General features: G+C 65.8%; 1 protein-coding gene across 1 annotated transcript; it reads left to right on the top strand.

Annotated features, from left to right (window-relative positions):
• On the top strand, positions 1–22584 carry REXO1 (RNA exonuclease 1 homolog). Its single transcript, XM_030335798.1, has 16 exons — positions 1–254; positions 11569–13304; positions 14429–14533; positions 15291–15504; positions 17548–17711; positions 18113–18244; positions 18413–18536; positions 19278–19391; positions 19543–19680; positions 19797–19910; positions 20011–20084; positions 20396–20506; positions 20938–21053; positions 21149–21287; positions 21415–21535; positions 21621–22584. Exons 1-16 carry the CDS (start codon positions 98–100, stop codon positions 21707–21709), a joined length of 3648 nt encoding a protein of 1215 aa, XP_030191658.1. The 5' UTR covers positions 1–97; the 3' UTR covers positions 21710–22584.
• The last annotated feature ends 242 nt before the right edge of the window (positions 22585–22826 follow it).

Raw genomic sequence — 22826 nt, 5'->3', positions numbered from 1 at the left:
CGGGGTCCGTGAGGCGCGGGCGGCGGCGACCGCGGCGCCAGTGAGCGGCCCGGGGGCCCGGGCGGCTCCGGGCCGGGGTCCCGCTTCGGGACGGACCATGCTACGCTCCACCGGTTTCTTCCGGGCCATCGACTGCCCCTACTGGGCTGGGGCGCCCGGGGGGCCCTGCCGGCGGCCCTACTGCCACTTCCGGCACCGTGGGGCCCGGGGCCCCGGCGCGCTGGTCGGCGGTGGAGCGGCGCCCCCCGCGGCAGGTAATGCCCGACCTGGGCTTGGCTCCCCGACCCGGGGCTAGACTCCGCGGCTGGGACTTTCCCGGCTCCTCCGTTCTCGGCCCAGACCCCTCTTCTTACGCTGGTGGGCGTCGTCTCGCCAGCCGGGACCGGGACCACCCACCCCGGGACCCGGTGCAAGTCGCGGGATCTGTGCGAGCCTCCGTTTCCATGAGCGTACGGTGTAACCGTGAGGGGGCATGCCGTCCTAGAGCTGTCGCGAGGGTGCAGTGAGCTAGCGCAGGCCGAACGCTGAGCACGGGGCTCGGGAAACGAGCGCGGCTGACACTGGTCCGCAGGCCCAGGACTCCCCCTGCCTTTACTCGCACCCGAGTTTCTCGCTGGGGTGACCATCCCCGCCGCGCCCCCAACCCCAGGTGCTGTGGCAGCTCTTGTCTGCTGCTGCGTTGCGTTCCCCCTCCGCGCCTCCAGTAGTGGGGTCGGGAGGGTCTTAGGAGCACCTACTGTGTGTCGAGCCCTGTGTCAGACGCAGCTGGACAGGGAGTAAGCCAAACCCGAGGGACTGGGACGGGAGGGCGGATAGGCTCCCAGGAAATTACCTTCTTTTGGTTGGGCAGAGAATGTTAGCGGGCTGCACGTCGTATCCTCGCGGTGATTGTCATTGTCATGGCAGAGTTTGGTGAAAGCTGGGAGCGCTTCTTGTAGGAGATGTGGGATTTCAGCGGAGACTTTAAGAACGGGGAGGGGTGGGGGGAAGGAGGACATCACAGGGAAAGGCTTGGAGGGAGGATTAAGTGGTGTCATTCCTTCTGAGGGAAACTCAGGCTCCCGCTGGTGATCTCTGTCCTTCAGGACTGGCTCTCCCTTTCCATCAGACCCAGACTCCCTCATTCAGCCTCAATTTCAAATTCCCTCTCTGTCTTTCCCCAGGAAAAATGTTTTTTATTTCAGAATTGTCTTCGAAAGAGGAGTGCGCCGGCTGGGATTAAATAATAGGCCTGTTTTCCCATTTTGCCAAGGAAAGAATAGTAGGGTTTTTTTAAATTTCTCGCACGAATTTGTTTAGCCCCCCCACACCTGCAGCTGACGGTTTGCAGACAGCCAGATGCGAGCGTTCATGGTCTGGCTCCCCACCTGCTCTGGGCACGGGGCATTCAGAGCTGCGAGCCACGGGCGCGGCCGTCAGGAACCTGCAGTTGAGAAGACAAAACAGAGGTGCCCCCTGGTACCTCAGCATCGGGTCATTATCACTCCCGTCTCTCGTGGGGGCCAGGAAGGTGGCGGACAGCACGTTGGAGGCATCTGGGAGTCAGCGCCCAGCTCCCGTGTGGAGGCGTGGTTTCTTGACTCCGTTTGTTTGCCTCTTGGTGTCTTACGCGTTGCTTTGCAAAGAGCCCCTGGGTTTTGGGTTTCTCTGGGTGAGTCCAGAGAGGGACGGCCCACTCCCTTTTGCCCCTGACGTTCTGACTTGGCCCCAAGTCTGCATGTTGCCTTCCAGCCTTCCGTTCTGGGGTGTTGATTTCCGTCCTCGTGTGTCCCTCCCGTGGTAAGTCACTTTTCAGATTTCTTTCTACGTCAAGAACGGCCAGTTAGTTTCCTAAAGGATCATTTCTAGGAGCCTGTTTGGTGAGGAAGTCCTGTGTGCCCCACTTGCTATAGGGGAAAAATGCAGCTGTCTACCCCTTTCCATGGTGGGTCTGCATTTTCTTTTTGCAGGGAAGGGAGGGAGGGGAGAGAGGGGAGGGAGGGGAGGGAAGGCAAGGCCTGCTTTCTGGTAGCGCCGCCTCTCCTGCAGAGGGGCAGGGCCAAATCCCAGCTCAGCCTCTTCCTTGCCGTGCAGCCTCTCTGACCCTCTGTTTCCTTCTCCGTGGCATGCTTCTGGGGTCGCTGCCCTGTGAGGACGCCAGGGGAGAGTGTGTGCCTAGTCCTTTCCCTCCCTTTCAGCTTCCCCCTGCTCCAGATTTTGACAAGCTCAGTTTCCTATGGGTCGGAAGAGGCCGCAGCGGTCCAGATGTGCACAGGGAGGTGCTCTTGCCGGGGTGGGCTGGGCCAGCTTTGCTTGGACTCATTTTTAAGCAACAGCGTTGCTAAGGTGCTTGGTGGACGCAGCCTGCAGGTGGGGCGTTGGGGTCCCCGTGAGGCCCAGCACCTCCAGTCTTGGGCCACTGGGCGCCTGAGACTTTTGGCAGAGTCTGAGGCCCGTGAGGGGCCGGGGCAGGGATCCTGTTCCTTCCAGACCTTCAGCTCCAGCCCCGTGCCTCCCAGTGTGGGATTCAGGATCCCCACTTCCGAACTTCGGTGTGATATTGCCCAGTTTCGGCAGCACGCACTTGGGCAGGCTCTCTATGACTCTGAATGGTAGGGATGATCGTCCCCATTTTACAGATGAGGAAACTGAGGCCCAGAGATGGGAAGCCACTCTCCTGTGTGCACGTGGCCGGTAAGTGGGGTTATGGGATTGAGTTTGGGCAGTCAGGCCCTCGCCCCACGCACCACCTTCCTCCAGTTTCTGCTGCCCGGCACCTGCGTGTCTCGCACACGCCTGGGCACCCACTGTGTGTCAGGCTCCGCGCTCTGCGCTCTGCCCTGGGGCCGGCAGGTCACAGCGAGTCTTGGGAGACACAGAATTGTGACATATGAACACGAAACCTGAGGACAGGCTGGAAGGCAGGAGCGGTCACGGCCGTGGCAGGGGCGGCGGCTCTCAGGGCAGCCCTGCCCCTGGGCTTCACATTTAGGCCCTCGAAGGCCCTGCGTGGTCTGGAGCCCTGAGAGCGAGCACCGCTTCTGTGGGGCAGCTCTGAGCCCACAGAGTCCTGCAGAGGAGGGGGCTGGAGCCAGAGAAACAGGGCCTCCCAGCAGAGGGTGGGTTCTGTTTCCTCCGCCAGCGGACTCGGGACAGGAAGGGCACGGCCTCAACGAACAGGCAGCCCCCGAGGCGTGGCCACGCTGCCCCTCTGCTGCTTCCTCTGTGGGCGGGGTGCCGGTGGGTTTCAGGGGGCGACTCCCCCACCACGGAAGTGTGCTTTCCTGCGTCCGGCCCGTCAGCGCTGTGAGCGTTTCTGTGCCCTGAGGCCGCGGGAGAACCCCAGCAGAGCCTGGTGTCTGGAGGCCTGGCCCGGCCGAGCAAGGACCCTGCACCGTTTGCTCGCTGGTGGGCACGTGGGCTTGAGCTGGGCGTCCTGCGGGGTCTGGGTGGGAGCTCTCAAGCTGGTTGGAGGAATAGTAGTCCCCCGTCCTCAGGGCCAGGCCTGCCGTGGGGGGTGTGCTGGGCGCCCCCGGTCGTGACGCCCCTACCCCAGCTGCAGTGACAACAGACGTTCCCCGGTGTCACCCCGTATCCCTTGGTCATGGGCTGATTCTCACTGCGGCCACTTTACTTTGTTTTTCAACTTCAGCCCCTGCCGCTCCCCAGATGCCGCAGCCCCCAGGGGCCCAGCCGCGCAGGCCTCCCACGGGAGAAGCTGTTGGTACCCTTGGTGGTGCTTCTGCTGTGCCGTTGCTGGTTTTCTGTGAGGATGGCATTGGAGGAGAGATGTGGGGGTTTTCTGGGCCCCTGGGTGAGCCCTGCCTGTGGTCTCAGGGGCAGAGTCCCAGCCGGTGAAGCCTGCACGTTACCTCTGTTCAAAGCACTTCTTTTCAGGACTTGGGTAACGTTTGTTTTAAAAACATTGGACGATCCCCCAAAATCCGAAGAAACACGTGGAAATTGCTGCAAATCCGTGCCTCCTGGCTTGCAGTGTTCCCCCCGGCCTGAGCTGGAGGAGGCCTGCTGTCCTTTCGTGTAGCTGTGACCCTGCTGCACTGGTGACGTCGGATCGTGTTTTCCGAGGCTCCGCGGCCCCGGTGAGGAGAGGGGCCGTCCTGGGACCGAGTCTCCGGCTTTCCACACCTGGCGGTCCTCTGGAAAAACCTGCCTTCGCGCCCCGGGCCGGTCTGGAGCCACACACCTATCGCTGTGTCTGCACATAAAGCTGCTTATGGCCCCGTGACCCTGCCCCCAGGGGACTCGGAGTGGTGTCTGGGGAGGTCTGTGGTTGTCGGTTTGGAGGAGCTCCACCCGTTCGTGGAGCGGGTGGGGGCGCCCCTCCCCGTGGTGCTGAGCACCCAGCCCCCGCGTGGGGCTGGCTGCGGGGGGCTCTCCAGGAGCTTCGGGGAGGAGGTGCGGCCAAGGCGGGGGTGCGTGGCCCCGAATGAGGGCATTCCTGGCTCCGCTTTCTGTTGTGCAGAGAGCCCGTCTGGCAGGGGGCCTCCAGCAGGTCAGCGGTACCGCCTGGGCCTCAGTTATCCCTTCCGTGAAGTGAGTAATGACACGGGCCCTCGGTGGACAGAGCTGCGGGAACGTTCTCCCCTCTGCAGCCCGTATCCCCTTTGCAGAACAATCCTTGGGGCTGTCGAGGGGTGCGCGCACGGGGATTCTTTCTGCTCCGTGTGCGTGGGCAGTGGGCAGACTGGTCGGTGTGATGTGGTGCACGACAAACAGCCGGGCGCTAAGAAGGAAACGGGCAGCGGGTAGGAGGCATGGGGCTCACCGGAGCCTGGAGCCCCCCGGGCGGACTGCCGGGGAATCAGGGAGACGTCTCCTGGCCACCGCTCTCCTCCTTCGCGATAGCTGCGTCCTCCAGAGTTTCTGCCGTTGGCTTGTGCCTTTTGAGGAAGCGGGCACGCGTGCTTGCCGTGTGAGGGCCTCTGGTCTGGCGGCCCCCCAGGCGCTGCAGGTTTCTGGAAACGGCCACGTGGAGCACCTGGGGGAACCTGCTTGTTGCTGTAGTTTGCTGGAGAACAGGGTGGGAGGCTGATGGGGGGGCCCAGCTCTGGGGGTGGGGCTTGGCCTGGACACGTGCGTACACACGCAGGTATACCTGGGTCTTGGGTGTCTTCTGTAAAATCAGGAGCTAGCCCCAGGCCCCTGCAAGGGCTCTTCCGGATGGATCTGAATTCAGTACATACCTGGGGACCGGGATGGGGCACCGTGGCAGCAAAGGATTGGTGTCCAGCACAGATAGGGGCTGGGGTCTGGGGAACTGGGGGTTGCAGGGACATCGGGCGGGTGTCCCCAAGCCAGTGGTTGCCGAGCTGGGTTTTGAAGGGTGAGTAGAAGTCTGCCTGGCGGCTGGAAACAGGGGTGGGCATGGGGGTGGGGAGATGGTAATCCCTGGTTGGGACTGGGAGACAGTGCAGTGAAAGGCCTGGAATCTTCCGTCCTGTGGTTTGGGGGGAACTGGGGCGGGGGAGGGGAGGCTGCTCGCCAGCATTGCTGCCATCCCCGGCGGCTCCAGCAGGGGTCAGTGTTGCGACACTGATTCTGACTCCTCCAGCACGGGGCCCCTGAGTACTGCTGTGGTCTGGGAGTCCACCCCGCAGACTGGGAGGTGGGGGTGGGTGCAGGGGACAGGGGGAGGGCGTGTCCGGGCAGCACCAGGACCGCTTTCACTCCAGGCACATCCGGGTGAAGCTTGTCCCTATGTGTCCTGGTCGACGGTCCCACAACACTGTTGTTTGTCCTGGGAGACCTGTGTGCTCTTCTCCAGCGGACTGGCCCAGAGGGCCCTCAAAGAGCAGGAACGTGGGTGCTGTTTCAGCAGACAGGGCCCAAAAGCTCTGGGGCCCCCATCCCCACGCACCCATGAGCACAGGCCTGCCCCAGCAGCTGAGTCCCACCGCTTCTGCAGGGACGGTCTCGGAGGGCTGCCTGGAGGAGCCGCTGAGACAGTCCGTCGGGCTCTGGGCAGGAAGCTGTCCAAATATGCGGGTGGGGGAGGGGCTGGCCTACCTGGGAAATCTGTCCTCACCACTCCCCGCCCCCCCCCCCCCCCCCCCGCCCAGCACCTTCCTGGGGGATCAAGTAATAGAAGCCACTGATGCTGATGGGCGATGTGGGTGTGTGGCTCCCCCCGTGTCTTGAAGCCACGTTCCAGGAATGGCCGTGACGGGCGTGGCCTTCCTTCCCTGCCAGCTTCACCTGGGGCATCCAGAGGACACTGCTCCACGGCCCAGGCCTCCCGGGACCTCCCAGGAGCCTGTGTTGTGGAGGGAGGTGACCCCAGGAACACTCACTGGCCAGCGTGTTGGAAATGCACCAGGGCCAGAGCGACAGAACTGCTGAAACCGTGTGTCCGGACCCTGAAAGCGACCTGCGCCTGCCGTGGACTGGCTGTGAGGGCAGAGGGGGGGCCGCAGAGCACGGGCCACGGTCAGCTGCGCCCCTGGGAGGCCCGTCGTTGCCAGTGCGGCCTAGTCCTTCGAGGGTGCTGTTCTGTTGCGTTTTTGTGCTCTTTCGGGATTTCTGGGTTCTCTTTGTTTTTTTGGCCTGTGCTGTGTGCTTCCCTGTGTTTTTGCAGCACGGTTGAGCCCCGTCGTATTTAGACTCCGCGACTCCACGTGGGTACTGCTGTCCCGGTCCTCCCAGGAGCAGGCCCCGGGGAGAGCGCGGAGTGCCGAGCGACCGGTATTCCCAGGTGTGCCTGGGGCCCTGGCCTCGAGCTTGCTTCTGGGCTGGGGGCTTTAGAGCTGAGGGGAGGCTCCAGGGGGCAGAGGGCAGTGAGGGGAGGCCGTGCAGGGGTCGGGCCGTCCAGTGTCATCAGCCCAAGGTGGAGGTGGACCCCAGGCCCCGCTCCCCAGGCACAGCCCAGGTGTCCCTCACGTGCACTCTCAAACACCTGCTTCTGTTGGCTGTCACCGTTCTCTTCCTGCGTGTCCGGGGTGCCACAGGCAGCCACAGGCCTCTGCCGTCTGCTTCGGAATGAGTGAGTGGCCAGGTACTTTTTCCCTGGGCTTCAGGCTCCTGCTCTGTCCAGTGGGGCACTTGGATGTCCAGGAGTGGGGTGTGGGGGGCCCCGGGAACAGAGACTCTGGGCCTGGAGGGGAGTAGTGACAGCCAGCCCCTCTGAGGACCTGGGGACTGCCCTGCCCCCCATAGGGGTGGTGAGCGCTCAGAACCGCTGTGCCCCAGTTGGCTGTCTACCCTGCATTCCAGCCGAGCCAGCCCGGGCTGGCCGTCAGCCAGTGTCCTTTCTGCCACCGTGGTCTTCTGGGGATGTCCCCCCTTTCTGCGAGGCCTCGCCCCCTATGGAGTCCTCAGAACACGGGTGGGTTTAGTGTCTCCACTTAGGCTCCACACAAGCAGCCAGTGTATCCTGCTTCTCTCTGGTGCTGTAGGGACCGTCTCCTCCTGTGTCCCCGCCGCCCCCGTGTGGGGTCAGCCAGCTGTCACCGCCACCGCCACCGGGGTTGGAGGAGAGCCCCGCTGATGTCTTATCAGAGCTCAAAGCCAGGGTGGGACCGCTGTGCGCTGTGTGCTTATCGGCTTTGGACCTTGGGCCGAGTAGAAGGAGGGGAGCGGCGACGGCCAGCCCTTCAGAAGGCAGCCCCGGCTCTCCTTTCCGGAGGGGGGAGAGGACCCAGGCTCTGGGGTCAGACCTCTCCAGCTGGGCGGGGCTGGCAGCTAGGCTGGCCAAGACTCCGGCTCCTTATCTGTGGAAGGAGGGCTCTGTCCATGCCTGAAGTTCCCGGTGGGGCTCACGGACCTCCCCCAGGGTGGCCTCCATGCTCGGCCGTCTCGTCGAGTCCGCGTGCGTCGTGGACGGGAGGCTGTGCGGTGTTGTCCGGAGCGGAGTGAGGCACAGAGGCGCGGGTGCGGCCAGAATTGGGTGTCTCCCGGCAGTGGGAAGGGTCGGGTGACTGGGGCCGGCTGCCCTGTCCTGCTGTTCTCTCAGCCCCTTGTGGTCTCCATAGCGAGCCTTGACCCAGCCCCACATGGGCTCTTGCACTCAGTGACCCACAGCCCTGGAAAGCGGGAGTCTGGCCTTCCCTTGTGGGGATGGGGAAGCAGGCCTGGTGTCCACCACGCTGGAAGCCTGTCCTAGAGGCTGGTGGTCAGAGAGGGTGTCGGGCCTCCACGGCCGGGAGAGCCAGAGGAGGGCGGCTCTGTCCTTCAGCAGGGCAGGTCTGGTGGACGCGTGGCCTCCGAGGGCACAGAACCGAGGCTCAGGCACCGCCAGGGGAAGACTTGGCCTGTGTGGGCTGGCGGCAGGGGTGGGAAGAGGCATTTGGTGACTTTCCTTTTCCAAAAATCAGCCCAGTTGATCTTGCTTTTCCAGGGGCAAACCCCCACGGGAGCTCTCTTGGCTCCCATCCGGATCAACCCCCTGATCATTGGAAGACGCCTTCCACGGTGCCCCGAGGGCCGACCTCACAAGGTGCCACCTGCCCAGAGCCTTCGGCTGTGCTCCCGCAGGCGGGTGGGCAGTGCCCCCAGGGCACCCCGCGGCTCGCGAAACATTTTCTTGGGGAGCTCCTTCAGTTCCCACAGGTTCCGCCAGGGACCCGGCCCTCCGAAACGGGGCGGGGCAGGGGCCACGTGCCTGGGGAACCGGTAGCTTTTGCTCTCCCCTCCCCGAAGCCTCAAGTAGCCTTGGCTGGGGCTCAGCGGGCGCCTGCCTGCAGGGACTGAACTCCGGGCTCCCTGTGCCACGAGGTTGTAACAGAGCTCCTGGCAGCTGCACTCAAAGCTTCTAGACCTGTCTAGAGACCCTCAGGCTGTTGATGAAAACTTACAGGACCAGTGGGGAACCAGAAGCCCCACAGGGGCAGGCTCTTGGCCTTGACCTTCTTAGGCCCACCGAGGGTGTTGCTTTTTGCTCTGTGGTTGTGAAGGCAGCCTCCAGCTGGGACTGAAAGCGCCCTGTGTTGGCAGGGCTCATACCGAGGGGCTGGGTGCTTGGACTGGGCTCAGCCGGGGGCTGCACCCCCTTCAGAGTCTGAGCTGCTGGGACCCCAAGTGCACTCGCCCCTTCCCGGTTGAGAGGCCAGGGTGCTTGGAGGCTAGAGAGGGTGGAGCGAGCCGGTGTGACTGCCCTTACAATGCCGGTATGGGCTCCAAGGTGGAAGACGAGACGGCCTCCCTCCTGGCCTCTCTGCCTCCGGTCCCCCAGAGCTAAGGTGGCCTCAGGCTCTTTGTGGGGCCTCCTCTCTCCCTCCCTTGGGGGGGAAACCCTTCCTTTCAAAATGTAAAGTGGCTTCATTGCTTGGAACCTGGCTAAGGGGCCCTTGGCTGCCCTGCATTGTTTGTAGCCCTTTTCCCTGGGGAAGGGTAGGGAAAAGACCCCCCCCCATCGGTGCCTCCCTGACCGGCTCCTGGGGGAGGGGCATTGCCGCTAGGTGGACCCTAACTCCCATCTCCCCCACCAGGGGGAGGACTCTTAGCCAAAGGAGGAAGGAGGGCAGGGTGGGGAGTGAGGTGGGCCGGGCCGGAGGCCCCCCTGAGACCCGCCAGTCCAGCCCCTCCAAGGCCCTGGTGGACGTGCCCAGTAAGTGCCCCCCAGCTTGTGGCTGGTCTGGGCGCTTCCGCTTTGCTGGCAGCCAGGACTTCTGCGGGGAGGAGAGGGCAGGGCACTGTCTTCCCTCTGTTCACTCAGGGGTCGTTAGGCTGGGGCGGGTCTCCCATTGGTGCCTTTGGACTGGTTGGGGGGGTCAAGGTGGGCTGGGAGGGAGGCCCCCCTCTGGGTGGTCCCTCCACCTCTTACCAGGGGCAGCTGTGCGCCCTGCCACCAGTCTCCCTCCCCCGTACCCTCTAGTGTTCAGCCGTGAGGTGGGGGGCATGGAGTGGCTGCTCCCCCCACCCCGCCTCTCTGGTTTTGCCTCCCTGTCTGCGTCTGAAGCATTTCTGTCTGCTCCCTTTCTCCTGAGTACGACTTAAGATATGGGCTCCAAGGCAAAAGGCAAGCCACAGGCCGCAGTCTCTTCCCTCCCTCGGGCCCCAGGCGGCCCCAGCCCCAGCGCTGTACCCTGCAAAGCTCCCTGTCCCCTGAAGGCAGGCAGGCAGCCCCAGGGTTTGGTTTCCTTTCCTTTCTCGAGTTTCCTGGGGCCACCTTCCTGGGGCCACGGTGGCCGGCACCACCACCCGGGGCCTGAAAACAACACAAGATTTCCTTACCCGAAGAGGTCAGAGGTGCAAAATGGGTCTCACCGGGCTACATCCAGGTGTGGGCAGGGCTGGGCCTTTCTGGAGGTTCCAGGGGAGAGTCGCTGCCACACGGTCAACCACAGGGCATCGGATCTACTGACATTCTTCGGTGACGGTCTAGAAGTATCTCCGGTAAGGTCTTTTGAGTTTGTGAGTGTAGTTGACCTACACCGTTAACGTTACTTTCAGGCATACTGCTTAGCGGTTTGAAAAGTTTGTACGTTACGCTAGGTTTTTTTAAACATATTCTACGCTTTAGATGGGATTTCTAACAAAGTCTCTGAATTCCGGAATACGTCAACACGGCGAACTTGAATCTGGTGTATTGTCCCTTTCTTGGAACGGCGGGCTTCATTTGGCCACATTTTATGGAGAATTTCCGCACCTCTGTCCATGAGGGAGAGTCTCTGGTGGGTTTCGTGCCCACGTTGGTGGCACTGGTCGTGCTGGTCTCGTAGACCATGCCCTGGAACCTGGAACAAAAGCAGGATTATCTGTCTCACAGCCGCCCGGGGGGGGGGGGGGTGTGGGGGGGTGGGGTGGGGTGACTCTTCAGACTGATAGAAACGTTAAAAGGACGTGAGGGGGGCGCTTGCGTGGCTCAACTGGCTGGGGTCCCACTCTGCATCCCAGGCTCGTGGGCTGAGGCGGATGCTGGCTTGCTCCCCACCCTACTTGGCGTTCTCAGAATGCGATGGGGCTGTAAATGCTTTTTGCCGCTTTGCTCCGTGGGGCCGCAGCACGGACGGCATTCTGCCTTTCCCGTCCCCTCACAGTCGTGTGTGGGTGTCCTTCGTGCCTCCGCGCTCCCTGACGGTGGGTCCCTCGGTGGCTCCGTGCTCTCCTGGCGCGTGCACGGCCCCGTGGACGTAACTGCGGGGAGCAAGTCTGTGGGACAGAGCCCTAGGGGTGACACCTCTGGGGTGGCCCTGACCCAGGGGAGGTGGGCGAGGGCCGCGGCCGCTCCCTGCCTGGCCGGCCGGCCTTCCGCGCACACCCTCCCGGCTCGCGTCCGTACGAGGCAGCACGCCGTGGCTTCGGTGTGGGCCAGGTCCGTGGGACTCCCGTTCTCACGCCAGCTCCTGGAGCTGGTTGTCCGGTCTGTGAGGTCGCCACTGCCCCCACCCCACGCCGGGAGGTCTGTGGACGAGCGGCCGTGCCCCCGGGGGCCCAGTTCTGCCTCCTGGCCGGGCCGGCCCCCCTAGGGCTTTGCCAGAGGCCCCGCCCCCAGTTGGTTCTGCTTCTCCGCTCTTCCCCGGCGGCCTCGGCGGCGAGGCCCCGGGCTGAGGCTGTGGCCCGACGTTGGCCCGTGTGGCTGCGGCTTCTTCGGGGGGCCTGCTCACTGCCGTTTTCTCCCGCTTCCCGTTTCAGGGCTTGGATATGACCCGTACAACCCCGAGCTGCCCAAGCCCCCCGTGCAGAGGGAGAATGGCGCCCTGGGCAGCGGCGGGGAGCCCCGCTCGGACATCCTGGAGCTGGAGCTGGTCAACCAGGCCATCGAGGCGGTGCGCTCGGAGGTAGAGCTGGAGCAACGGCGGTACCAGGAGCTCCTGGAGACGGCCCGCGAGCACCGCTCGGCCGAGGCCCCTGCCGTGGCGCCCCGAGGCCCCGCCGCTAGTCCCGCCGCGGGCCTGGACGAGGACGCCTTCCCGCTGTCCTTCGATTACAACCCTGGCGGCCGCCCGGGCCTGTTAAGCCCCGATGCCGGCTACCAGCCCACTCCCCTGGCCACCGCCGCCGAGGCGGCCGGCAAGTACTCGCTGGCTGTGGATCGCGCTCAGGGCCACGGCGGAGGGGCTGGCGGCGCCTTGGAGTACGTGCCCAAGGCTGTGAGCCAGCCCCAGCGGTACAGCCGCCCTGTCCCCAGCGGCAAGTACGTGGTGGATGACTCCAAGCCGTCCACGGACCTGGAGTATGACCCTCTGTCCAACTTCTCTGCCCGGCTGCTCAGCAGGGCCAGCTCCAAAGATGACCGGGCCCCCAAGCGGCCCCGGGGCTCCCGGGGTAGCGAGCCCTACACGCCCGCCCTCAAGAAGCCCTGCGACCCCTTTGCCGGCTGCGACGCCAGGTTCTCAGACTCGGATGATGACGCCGCCGCTCCGGGTGATGGGCCGGTCACCACGAGCCCCCCGCGAGCCCAGGCGGGCCCCGAGGGCAAGGCCCCCGGGAAGCCAGCCTCCAGGGAGGGCCAGGAGACCGAGGAGGGCAGCCTGCGCGAGACCAAGGAGATGGCCGTGCAGTATGACGTCGAGGACCTCGGGCAGCCCCCCAAGGGTCCTGGTGGGGAGCCCGGGGCCAAGCCTGGCTCCCCGGCCAGGGTCTCGCAGGACCCCAGCGGCCCCAAGGAGGGGAGACCCAAGAAGAAGAGAGGCGGGGCCCTGCCCGCCCCTGGCCGCAAGGACGGTGTCCGGAGGAAGGACCGGGGTAAAGACGGAGAGCAGGGGCGGCCTGCCGGGAAACCCTGTGCAGACCGGCGGGGCGCGCGGGCCGGCAGCCCCCGGCACAGGGCCAAGCAGCCCGAAGGGACCAAGAAAAAGCCATCTTCGGCCACCCCGGTGGCCAGCTCAGGGAACAGCCGGCCCGACCGCGGGGGTGCCCACCAGCTGCCAAGCAGGACGGGCGGGAAGACGCCGCCGGGGAAGCTGGCCGAGCGGAAGGCCCGCTCGCTGGACGAGGGTGCCTCCCGGGACGCCCCCAAGCTGCAGAAGCGGGCGCTGAGCCACGCGGACCTCTTTGGGGACGAGAGTGAGGATGAGGGCCTGGGCCCGGGGCCCGCGGCACCCCCCGCCCTGCCCTGCCTCAGCTCCAGCTCGGACTCGGACTCGGACTCGGACTCGGACCGCAGCCTGGGCTGCTCCCCCGCTCAGGGGCCGCGCAAGCGCCTCAAGGCCCCGCAGCCCCCCTGTCCTGCCCCCGCCCCCGCCCCCGCCCCCGCCTCCCCCTCCTCCTCCTCCTCCTCCTCCTCCTCCGGGGCCGGCGGGGATGTGGACTACTCAGCTTTGGAGAAGGAGGTCGACTTTGACTCCGACCCCCTGGAGGAGTGTCTGCGCATCTTCAACGAATCCACCAGTGTCAAGACAGAGGACAGAGGCCGGCGGGCCCGGCAGGTGGGCCCTGCTGGGGGGGGTGCTCCCCTCCCTCCCCGTCCAGGAGCCCCTGCTGGCGCCCTGCTGCCCCTGCACCTTGTCCAGAAACAGAGCGCCAGGTCCCCCAGGCAGGGCCCGTGGCCACCGAGGCCCCGAAACCAGGGAGACTGGGCAGAGTTGGGGGGGGTGGGCAGCTCCCCTCTCCCTCGCCCTTCATCTCCCGCCCCCCTCCTTCCCACGATCTCTCTTCCCCTCCCCCCCACTTCCCTCTCTCTCCTTTCCCCCCTTTCTCCACTTCCCTTCCCTCTGCCTCCCTCCCTCCCCCTGTGCCCCTCTCATCCCCCCTCCACCTGCCTCCCTCTCTCCACTTTCCCCAGGCTACTCCTCTCTTCCTCCCCTCCCCACTTCCCCCCCTTTTCTCCTCCTCCTCCTCCTTTCCCACCTCTTTTCCACTCCTTCCCTCCCCCCTCCCTCTCCTCTCACTCTCCTCCCCCACCCCCCAAACTCCAGTGTGCCCACGTCCCACCACCAGAGGGTGCTTGCTTTGAACAAAGCCAGAGGGGCTAGTCCCTTCTCGGAAACCTGCAGCTTCTGTGCGTGTCACAAGATCGGGCCGCCTGCTTGGTCCTTCAGTGCTCTGCTCTGTTCACAGACCTTTGAGGTGTTGCTGTTCAGACTTTTCCCCCTGTTCCCTCATTTCTGAGTTGCCCCGTGTGAGCTGGCGAGGGAGGGGAGCAGGAGGCAGTAGTTGGGGCCCGAGACCACCTTGGCCGGGGCCTGGGTCACACTCGGGCTGGGTGCGTCTGCAGGAGTCGCGTGCAGGACTGGCCGCCACTGGGGTTTCCCCATCTGTGAGTGGGCAGAGCACGCCTCCCGGTTGGGGGTGTGAGTGGGCAGAGCACGCCTCCCGGTTGGGGGTGTGAGTGGGCAGAGCACGCCTCCCGGTTGGGGGTGTGAGCCCCACATCGTGTGTCCAGACCCGGTAGGCCCTCCCTCGACTGTGTTCCCGCTTTCCCACCTCACTCTCCGTGTCCTTTCTGAGTTACGTATTCGCGGCGGGGAGGGCAGAGGAGTCGCTGCGCTGGTGTGGGGGTGAGGTCTGGTCTGAGGGAGGAACCTCACCGAGGGTGGAATGTGTGTTTCAGCCTCCCAAGGAAGAGAAGGTCGAAGCCCAGGGGCATTCGGGCCTCACCACTCTGTTCCCGGGGCAGAAGCGGAGGATTTCTCATCTCTCCAAGCAAGGCAAGGAGGTAAAGCCCACTGCTGGGCCCTGAGGGGAGGCTGGTGGGAGGGAGAAGGCCCCCGGCCTCTGCTGACGGCTTCCACTGGCCGGCACGTGCCCGGCACTCCCCTTGTGGTGGCAGAGACGTGCTCGGGGCCCACCTCCAGTCTTCGGTTCGGTGCTGGGGGGGTGGGTGGCGCGGGGCACGGAGGGCACGGGGGGACTGCTGGCTGTGAGCTGTGCTGTGTGATCTTGGACCGGTGGCCCGACCTTGCAGAGCTGGATCCCACCCCAAAGCTGTCGGTGGCATAGGGAAGGCTGGGGCAGAGGACCGGGCTCTCTGCCAAGCACCTGGGAGCTCTGGTGGATTCTATCACCAGACCCTTCCCCTGGCTAAGCTGAAGGCCAGAGAAAACGGGAGTCAAGTGGGATTGGATTAGCGTGCCAATCCAATCAGGGGCCTAATGAGTCCCACCCACGACCGCGCCTATATCAGGGCCAAGGGCAGGGCCTAGGCATTCCGAGGCCGGGAGCCAAGAGAGCAGGGCAGCCGAGGTGCCCTGGGACAGCGAGGCAACATGAGTTTGAGGGCTAATGCGTGGAGCTGGCTGGTTCCCGCCAGGGTATCTCAGCACTCAGAGGAGGGCGCCGGGGCCGCGTGCCTGGCCCTGGCCCCGGAGCCCCTGCCTTCCTGTCCGTGGCCCTACCGTCAGCCTTTTGCCCCGTGTGGCCTGCTCTGGGTGCTCCCAGCATACAGACCCCCCCGGGAATTTGTCATCACCCAGGCAGAGCCCGGGAGGAGAGGCCCAGCGCCCCCTGCCCGGCCTCCCACCGCCCAGGAGGTGTGCTACCGGCGGGCCCAGCAGGCCCAGAGGGACTCCGCCGCCTGGCTCCAGGCCACCCAGCAGCCGGCCGAGAAGCCGTCGTCCTCCGTCCACATCTCGGCCCCCGGCGAGAAGAGGAGGATCGCCCACGTCCCCAACCCCCGCCTGGCTGCAGGTGAGTCCCGGGGCACAGGGGCTCGGGGGTGTGACAGGAGCCCAAGGCCAGGCTCTGCTTCTGCCAGCGATGGTGAACTCCAGCAGGGCCCAGCTGGGGCCTCAGTGTGCTGGTCTGTGGAATGGGGATAAAAGTTTCCCTCCACTGTTAGCAGGAGGCTAACTCAGGCCTGATGCAGTGCCCAGCGGCTCCGGGCCTTTCCCGGCCTTGGTGTTGGTAGCCTTGGGCTGGCTCCGGGGGGTCTGCGGGGTGCCTTCTTCCCACCCCTTGTCTGTCTAACAGACCCAGAGAGTCTGTCGTGCCGGCTTCCTGCCTCCCTCTGAGGCCCTGACCCAGGGATCTCCCTGTGACTTCCACTCTGTCCCTGCCTGCCTGGTCTTTTTGTCCTTGCCTCCCCCGGGCTCCTGAGTGGGGGCACCAGGCTCTATGCCGTGATACCGGGAACGGGGGGGCTGGCCTCGGTGGTCTGTGGGGCTGGGGTTAGCGAGGCTGTGGCCCCGGAGGCGCTCAGCTTGGTCGAATTGAGCCAGCTGGTCTGGAGGCCCCTGGGGCTGTGTTTCCTTCTGTCTTGCGGGTGCTTCCCCCGCTTGGTCTTGTGCGAGAGTCAGGTCAGACCTGCGTGGTCTGACCGGCAGGACACTCGGTGGCATCTGGAGCTGGGGACACTTGAGGGGGGCCCCTGGCTACTCGGCCACCTGGAGGCCCCGTTCAGATGCACGTCCAGCTTCTCTTGGGTTGTAGAGGCCCCCTGCCGTCTGACCAGCTTCGGGGGGCACGGGGGGCGTCCTTGCTGCTGGTTCAGATACTCCCTGGAGTCACCAGGGCCCGAGGGGTGGGCCCCACGAGGTGGTCCTCCACAGCCCTCCCCTGCCTCTCCCTGCCTTAGGATAAACTGTCTGGGTTCTGCTCCTTCCCCTCCCCGGAGCTCCCGAGTTAGAACTTGAGGGCAAGAAGTGTGCACCGTGGATCTTCAGCAGTGGTTTAGCTGCAGGGACAGGAGAGGACCCCGAACTGTGTGGATCCTGGGACGCGGACTCCCTTCTGCACGTGACTGGGTCCCCTGGGTCATCCTCCGTGGCTCGGGACAGTCCTTGCCACAGTCCTCACCAGACACACTCGGGGTGGCATTGACCCGCAGATGGCCCGGCACCCTTAGACCCAGTGGCACGCTTCCCGAGCTGCAGGGGGTCACCCGAAGTTGAGGAGTCCCCTCCTCCGATGCTTCGTGCTGGCTTTCCTCCCCGTGCACACCCCGGGCGCTGCACAAACAGTCCGTGTGTAAATGAACCTAAGAGCTGTCTTTCCGTTCCGGAAGAGCACGCGTTTTCCGCCCACTCTGCAGAGGCCGGCCCTGGCGTGGGATGGGCCGCGGCCGGCTTGTGGTGCCATGGTCCCTCCAAGAGGCCGGGGACCTGGGCCCCGTGCTCTCCTCACCCGCTCCCGTTCTTTTGTCGGCACAGAAGCCCCGTGCAGGTGCGTGCGCACGCCCGCACCCCGGCCTCCGGCCCCCGCCGCCTCCCCGGAGCCCTCGGAAACAGCCCGGCAGGCGGGTGCCCTCCTCCCCGGGGAGGCGGGAGACTGTTTGGTTTGTGACCTCATCAAAGGGAGAGGCAGAACACACAGGCAGCGGAGGGCCGGCCCCGCTGGTCACAGTGACTGGGCCGGGGCCATCCTGTACCCTCTGGTCCGCAGCCCAGGAGTGAGGGCCTTTCCTCCCTCATAGGTCAATGCCTCGGAGTCGGGGGCCGGAGCATGTGGCAGAGGCTTCCCACGCGCCCTGCCACTCGCCGGGCCGCCCCGGCGGAGACGTTGCCTGAGCCGGCCTCCGAAGCCCCATTTGCGTTCCCCCCTTCTCGATGGACTTGCTCGAACGCACATAGAGCCTGATGTCCTTCCGTAGCCCGTGCCCCACAGCCCGGCCCGTCCCCCTGTGCTCCGAGATGCACGTCCTGCTGACGCTGAACGACCGCGGCTGCTGGGTGCTGTGCAGCTCGGTCATGGGTGTGCTCTCTTCCTGCTCTCACGTCCCCTGTGCCCCGCCAGCCCCCACAGGTGCCAAGAGGACCCTCGCCGCCAGCAGCGGCCAGCCTCCCAATGGCCCCGAACCGGGCGGCCAGCCCCTAAAGGCGCGCACGCTCTCCGGCATGGCGTCCAAGACCACCGCCACCGTCACCCCCAAGCGTGTTGCCCACAGCCCGTCTTTACAGGTGAGCGCCCGCCCCCCCGGGTCCCCTGCCGCGGGAACCTGGGCGCCTGGCTTGCCGACGCCCCTGTGCCGCGTGGGCGCTCCTCCCCTTCCGGCTCCCTCTGCTGCCTTTGCTAACAGACTCCTCTCGCCCAGGGCGGCTTCAGTTCATAGACACTGAGCAGCGGGCACGCGGCCATGTACCCCCCTGCCCCCCGCCACGCCTGCCCTCAGTTTCCCCTTTGGCCAACGCTGCCGTGGCTGTGCTGGCCTCAGTGAGCCAGGGATGAGCTCTCTCGGGCCCCGAAGCCCAGAGGTCCCAGCAGGGTCCATCCTGCGTGTGCGGTGTCCCGTGGGTTCTGAGATACACGTCAGGGGACCAGGCACGGTATAGGCCGTCTGTGATGGGTCTGTCTTCTCTAGAGTTTAAAGAAGCCCATTATCCCAAAAGAATTTGGGGGCAAGGTCCCCACCGTCATCCGCCAGCGGTATCTCAACCTGTTTATTGAGGAGTGTCTCAAATTCTGCTCTTCAAACCAGGAAGCCGTAGAGAAGGTGCGTGACCCTGGGAGGTGGCCGCGGGCTGGCTGGGGGGACAGCGGGCTGGGGTGTGTGTAGGGGTGGCCAGGTCCTAGGCCGAGGGGCCGGGACCTTCCACCCCCCCCCCCCCCCCCCCCCCCCCCGCCGAGCACAGGGCCACAGGGCTGTGGTGTGTGTCCTCAGGCGCTGAACGAGGAGAAGGTGGCCTACGACCGCAGCCCCAGCAAGAACATCTATCTGAACGTAGCTGTGAATACCCTCAAGAAGCTCCGGGGCCTGGTCCCCAGCTCCACACCTGGTCTCAACAGTAAATCGGGGCTGGGCGGCCAGGGTGTCACGTCTGCGAGATTCGGGTCTGCGCCTCTAGCAGAGGGCCACGGGCTCCCCCGATGTGCTGGGGCTGCTCCCCACCCGGGGTGTGGGAGCGGGGAGCGGTGGGGCGGGGACCCCAACCGCCAGCTCTCTGCCGCTCCCGGGGCCGGTGGGGGGGGAGCAGACGGGGACTAAAGCCTGCGGGGAACGTGGGTGGCGGGTGCAGGCTCCCGCTTGTCGGGCCTCTGTCGGAGACGGCTTGGTGCCGTGCCCTCAGAGCAGCCTCTTCTCGCTGTTGACCACGCTCCTTAGAGAGCCGGGTCTCTCGAGCCGAAGGCCACCAGCTAATGGGGCGGCCTCTTCAGAGGCGGAGCTCGGTGGGGCCCGCTCTGTGCGTTAAGCTCGGGGTGGGGACGGGGAGGACGTTTCAGGACTGCCTCTCGCGGGCACGCTGCCGTGTCCGTCTGCAGGCCTCCCGGCTCTCCTGCTCTTGCCTTGGCTCCGGCCCCGGCCCCTCCACCCCCTACAGCTCCCCCTGGGCAGGTTCCAGGGGCCCCAGGAGGCCCGGGACTTCCAGGCCACCTGCAGCCCGTCCCAGAAGAGTTGAGGTCACAGGAGGTCAGGCCTCTCCTGACCAGCGAGGAGCAGGCCAGGGGACAGGGCAGTATGGAGGAGGAGGGTGCATGTGGGAGGGACGAAGGAGGCTGAGTGTAGTTTTTACCCCTCCCCCTTCCAGAAACCAGCGGCCGGAGGGTTGTGTCCCACGAGATGGTGCTGGGGGGCAAGTTGGCCACCAAAACCAGCTTCTCACTCAGCCGCCCGAGCAGCCCCCGGGTGGAGGATCTGAAAGGTGACCTCTGCCTGCCCCTCCCACCCACCCCCACCCCCGGGCCACCTGGGGGCCCAGCAGTGGCTGCCGTGGCCGAGCTCCTGTCCCCCCCTCCCCGCCACGGCTGTCCCGGCCTCCCTGTGGGCTGACCACCTATGCCCGCTGTCCCCAGGGGCCGCCCTGTATGGCCGCCTCAAGGAATACCTGCTCACCGAGGACCAGCTCAAGGAGAACGGCTACCCCTTCCCTCACCCCGAGCGGCCGGGGGGCGCAGTCATCTTCACGGCCGAGGACAAGAAGCCCAAGGACTGTGAGTGGCCTTCAGCCCCACCTGTGCTCGAGGAGGGGCAGGGAGACGGTGGCTCCGGGAGGGCCGCGTGGGGACAGGGAGTGGCAGGGCCTGATGCTTCCCCTCCCGCCCCGTAGCCGCCTGTAGAATCTGCTGCCGCTGTGGCACCGAGTACCTGGTGTCCTCATCCGGCCGCTGCGTGCGCGAAGAGGAGTGTTACTACCACTGGGGGCGGCTCCGCCGGAACCGAGGTGAGCCCCCACCCCCCCCACCCCCCAGCACAGTGGGTGTCGGGGCTGTGCCTGGGGCACGGGGGAGGCCCGGCCCTGACCGCTGCCACCTCCCTTCCAGTGGCTGGCGGCTGGGAGACTCAGTACACGTGCTGCTCGGCTGCCATTGGCTCTGCCGGCTGTCAGGTCGCCAAGGTAGGTCTCCTGGGCCCGCCGATGCTCCCTCATCTCGGGAAGGGCCCCCAGCCTGCCTGGAAATGAGGTGCAACCAGGGCCGGCCCCCTGATCCCCCGTTTCTGTCCTTCGATCGGTCTGTCCCCGACTCTGGCGGTGGCCTTGGAAAGAGGGGGACATCCCCTGGAGAAAGCCCGGCACCAGCCTGGCCCCTGGAGCCTGCCGCCCTCACCCACCCTCCCCCTCCTCTCCCCTCCCTTCCCCTCCCCTCCCCTCCCCTCCCCTCCCCTCCCCTCCCCTCCCCTCCCCTCCCCTCCCCTCTCTGCCCTCAGCAACATGTGCAGGATGGCCGGAAGGAGAACCTGGAAGGCTTTGTGAAAACTTTTGACAAAGAGCTTTCGGAAGATGCTCACCCGGGCGTTTATGCCCTTGACTGTGAAATGGTGAGCTGGCTGCCGTGGGTGTTCTGTTCGGTGGTCGTCCCGCTGCTGCGCCCACAGCTTTGAGGTGGGGGTGGGGGTGGGGGGTCTTAGGATAGAGAGCAGGTAGAGGGAGGAGCCGGGAGCAGAAGGGGGGTCCTGCCAACGCCCCCCCCCACCCCGCCCACTCCGTGTGCCGGGCTGCGTCCGTTGCGCCTCCTCGAGGCCTTGCCGGCAGCTTCTGAGAGAGGGCTCCCCCCCCCCCGCCACCCCCCACCTCCAGCCAAGTAGACGCTCTGACCTCCCCCCTCAGCCCACGCTGCGGGCTGTATGACGCGGCCCTTGCTGGGTACTGGAACGCCAGCCAGAGGCCTCGGGGACCGGGGCGGCCTCGTCCTGGGAGCCCTGGGTGCGGGGCGGGGCGCACGGTCACGGGAGCCCTCTCGGCCCCGCAGTCCTACACCACGTATGGCCTGGAGCTGACGCGCGTCACGGTGGTGGACACAGACATGCGGGTGGTCTACGACACCTTTGTCAAGCCGGACAACGAGATCGTCGACTACAACACCAGGTGTGGCCACGCCCCCCCCCCCCAGCCACCCCCCAGGAGCGGGCACCCGCCTCCCTCCCTGGCTACCTTCAGGCTCCCCGCTCCGCCCACGCCAGGTTTTCAGGGGTCACTGAGGCTGACCTTGTGGACACGAGCATCTCGCTCCGGGATGTCCAGGCCGTCCTGCTGAGCATGTTCAGCGCTGACACCGTCCTCATCGGACACAGCCTGGAGAGCGACCTGCTGGCCTTGAAGGTACTGCCCGCTCCCGGGGGTCCTGGGAATGGGAGCTGTGGGGGCGGGTCTGAGCCCCGGGCACCTTCCTACCCTGGCCCTCCCGGGGCCCTGGACCCGTGGTCTCTGCCCGCCTGCCCGCCCGCAGGTCATTCACAGCACCGTGGTGGACACGTCCGTGCTCTTCCCGCACCGCCTGGGCCTCCCCTACAAGCGCTCCCTGCGGAACCTCATGGCTGACTACCTCAGACGGATCATCCAGGACAACGGTGAGCGGCCGGCGGGGGGCGGCGGGGCGGGGGCGGGGGCTGGGCCCGGGGGCGCACCCACTCTGACGCGTCCACCCGCCTGCAGTGGACGGGCACAGCTCCAGCGAGGACGCCAGCGCCTGCATGCACCTGGTGATCTGGAAGATCCGAGAAGACGCCAAGACCAAGCGGTGACCGCCGCCTGCCCGCCTCTCCCGCAGCCCCGGCCCGGCCTCTACCCCAGGCCTCTTCCAAAACAGTGCAATAAACCTCGAGAGCTAACCCTGTCCACGTCGCCGAGACATGGAAACAGAGAGAGCGGGACGAGCCGGCGGCACAAGAGCCCCAAGCCGAGACCACCTGGAGCCCTGACCGCCCCCCCACCCCACATGGCCCCCTTGCGCCGCCCCCGCCTCTCCCCCCCACCCCCCCCCAACTCTGCCCTCCGGAGACTGCTGCTCATTCCCAGACGGGACCGGGACAGACCCCACCGGCACCCAGAGGGCCCCGCGGAGTCCCTGGCAGCCAGGCCTCCCGCCCCTGCCCCTTCTCCTGCCGGGCAGGCTTTTCACGGGTGTGTTTGAGACAGGGGTTGTCTTTTTTTATTTTGTATTGTTATTTTTATTATTTGTAATTTAAACCTGGCGATTCGCACAGTTGTCTTTCCCCACCGGAAAAGGAAGACCCTGGTGCTGCCTTCCCCGTTGGGGGTGGGGGAGCAGGTGGGGGGGGGGGGGGAAGGCGGGGGGCCGGAAGCCGGCACCTTGGCAGCCACCAGGACGGAGAGTCCAGTCTGGCCCGGGCCGAGCGGGTGGAAACTGGCCTCCCCAGACCCACCTGGACTCCGTGACCTCTGGGAACGAAGCCAGCCCCCCACCCCCGCCACCCCCCAGGGCCTCGCCTTCGGGACCCCTCCAGGGCCCACCAGCCTCTGGACCCTGTCTTCCTGCTGGAGCCCCGCCCTCCCCCTCCAGGGGCTGTCTGTAAAGGCCTGCAGCCCCCCTAGGGCCCTGACCCCTGGTCCCCTGACCCGAGGCAGGAACAGAATAAATGTTTGTATGGATTTTAGATCTCGTGGCGTCTGGTGGTGTTCTTGGTGACTGGTGAGGCTCCACACTCAGCTGCCCCCAGGGTCGGGTCTGCCCCTAATTGGGGAAGCGGAAATGGAACCTTGTTCATCTTCCCGAAAACCATCTCCTGCGGTCCCCGGGCCCGTCACGCTTCTGGCCCCCTTGGGGCTCTGCGATGGTGGAGGTGGTGACCCAGTCCTGTGAGCGGAGCTGGCTTGGCTGGCTGTCTTGCTTATCCGTGG

This window comes from Lynx canadensis, chromosome A2 (assembly GCF_007474595.2).
Source record: "Lynx canadensis isolate LIC74 chromosome A2, mLynCan4.pri.v2, whole genome shotgun sequence".
NCBI lineage: Eukaryota > Metazoa > Chordata > Mammalia > Carnivora > Felidae > Lynx > Lynx canadensis.
The sequence above is the reverse complement of the archived record's forward strand: the minus strand, read 5'-3'. Positions and strand labels throughout refer to the sequence as shown.

What these genes read in the sequence shown, in the direction of transcription:
- REXO1 (XM_030335798.1), top strand. Translation starts at nt 98, where the DNA reads ATGCTACGCTCCACCGGTTTCTTCCGGGCCATCGACTGCCCCTACTGG. An exon ending in GAGGCCGGCGGGCCCGGCAG is followed by an intron (nt 13,305 to 14,428) that starts GTGGGCCCTGCT and finishes TGTGTGTTTCAG; the next exon opens with CCTCCCAAGGAAGAGAAGGT. An exon ending in ACGGATCATCCAGGACAACG is followed by an intron (nt 21,536 to 21,620) that starts GTGAGCGGCCGG and finishes ACCCGCCTGCAG; the next exon opens with TGGACGGGCACAGCTCCAGC.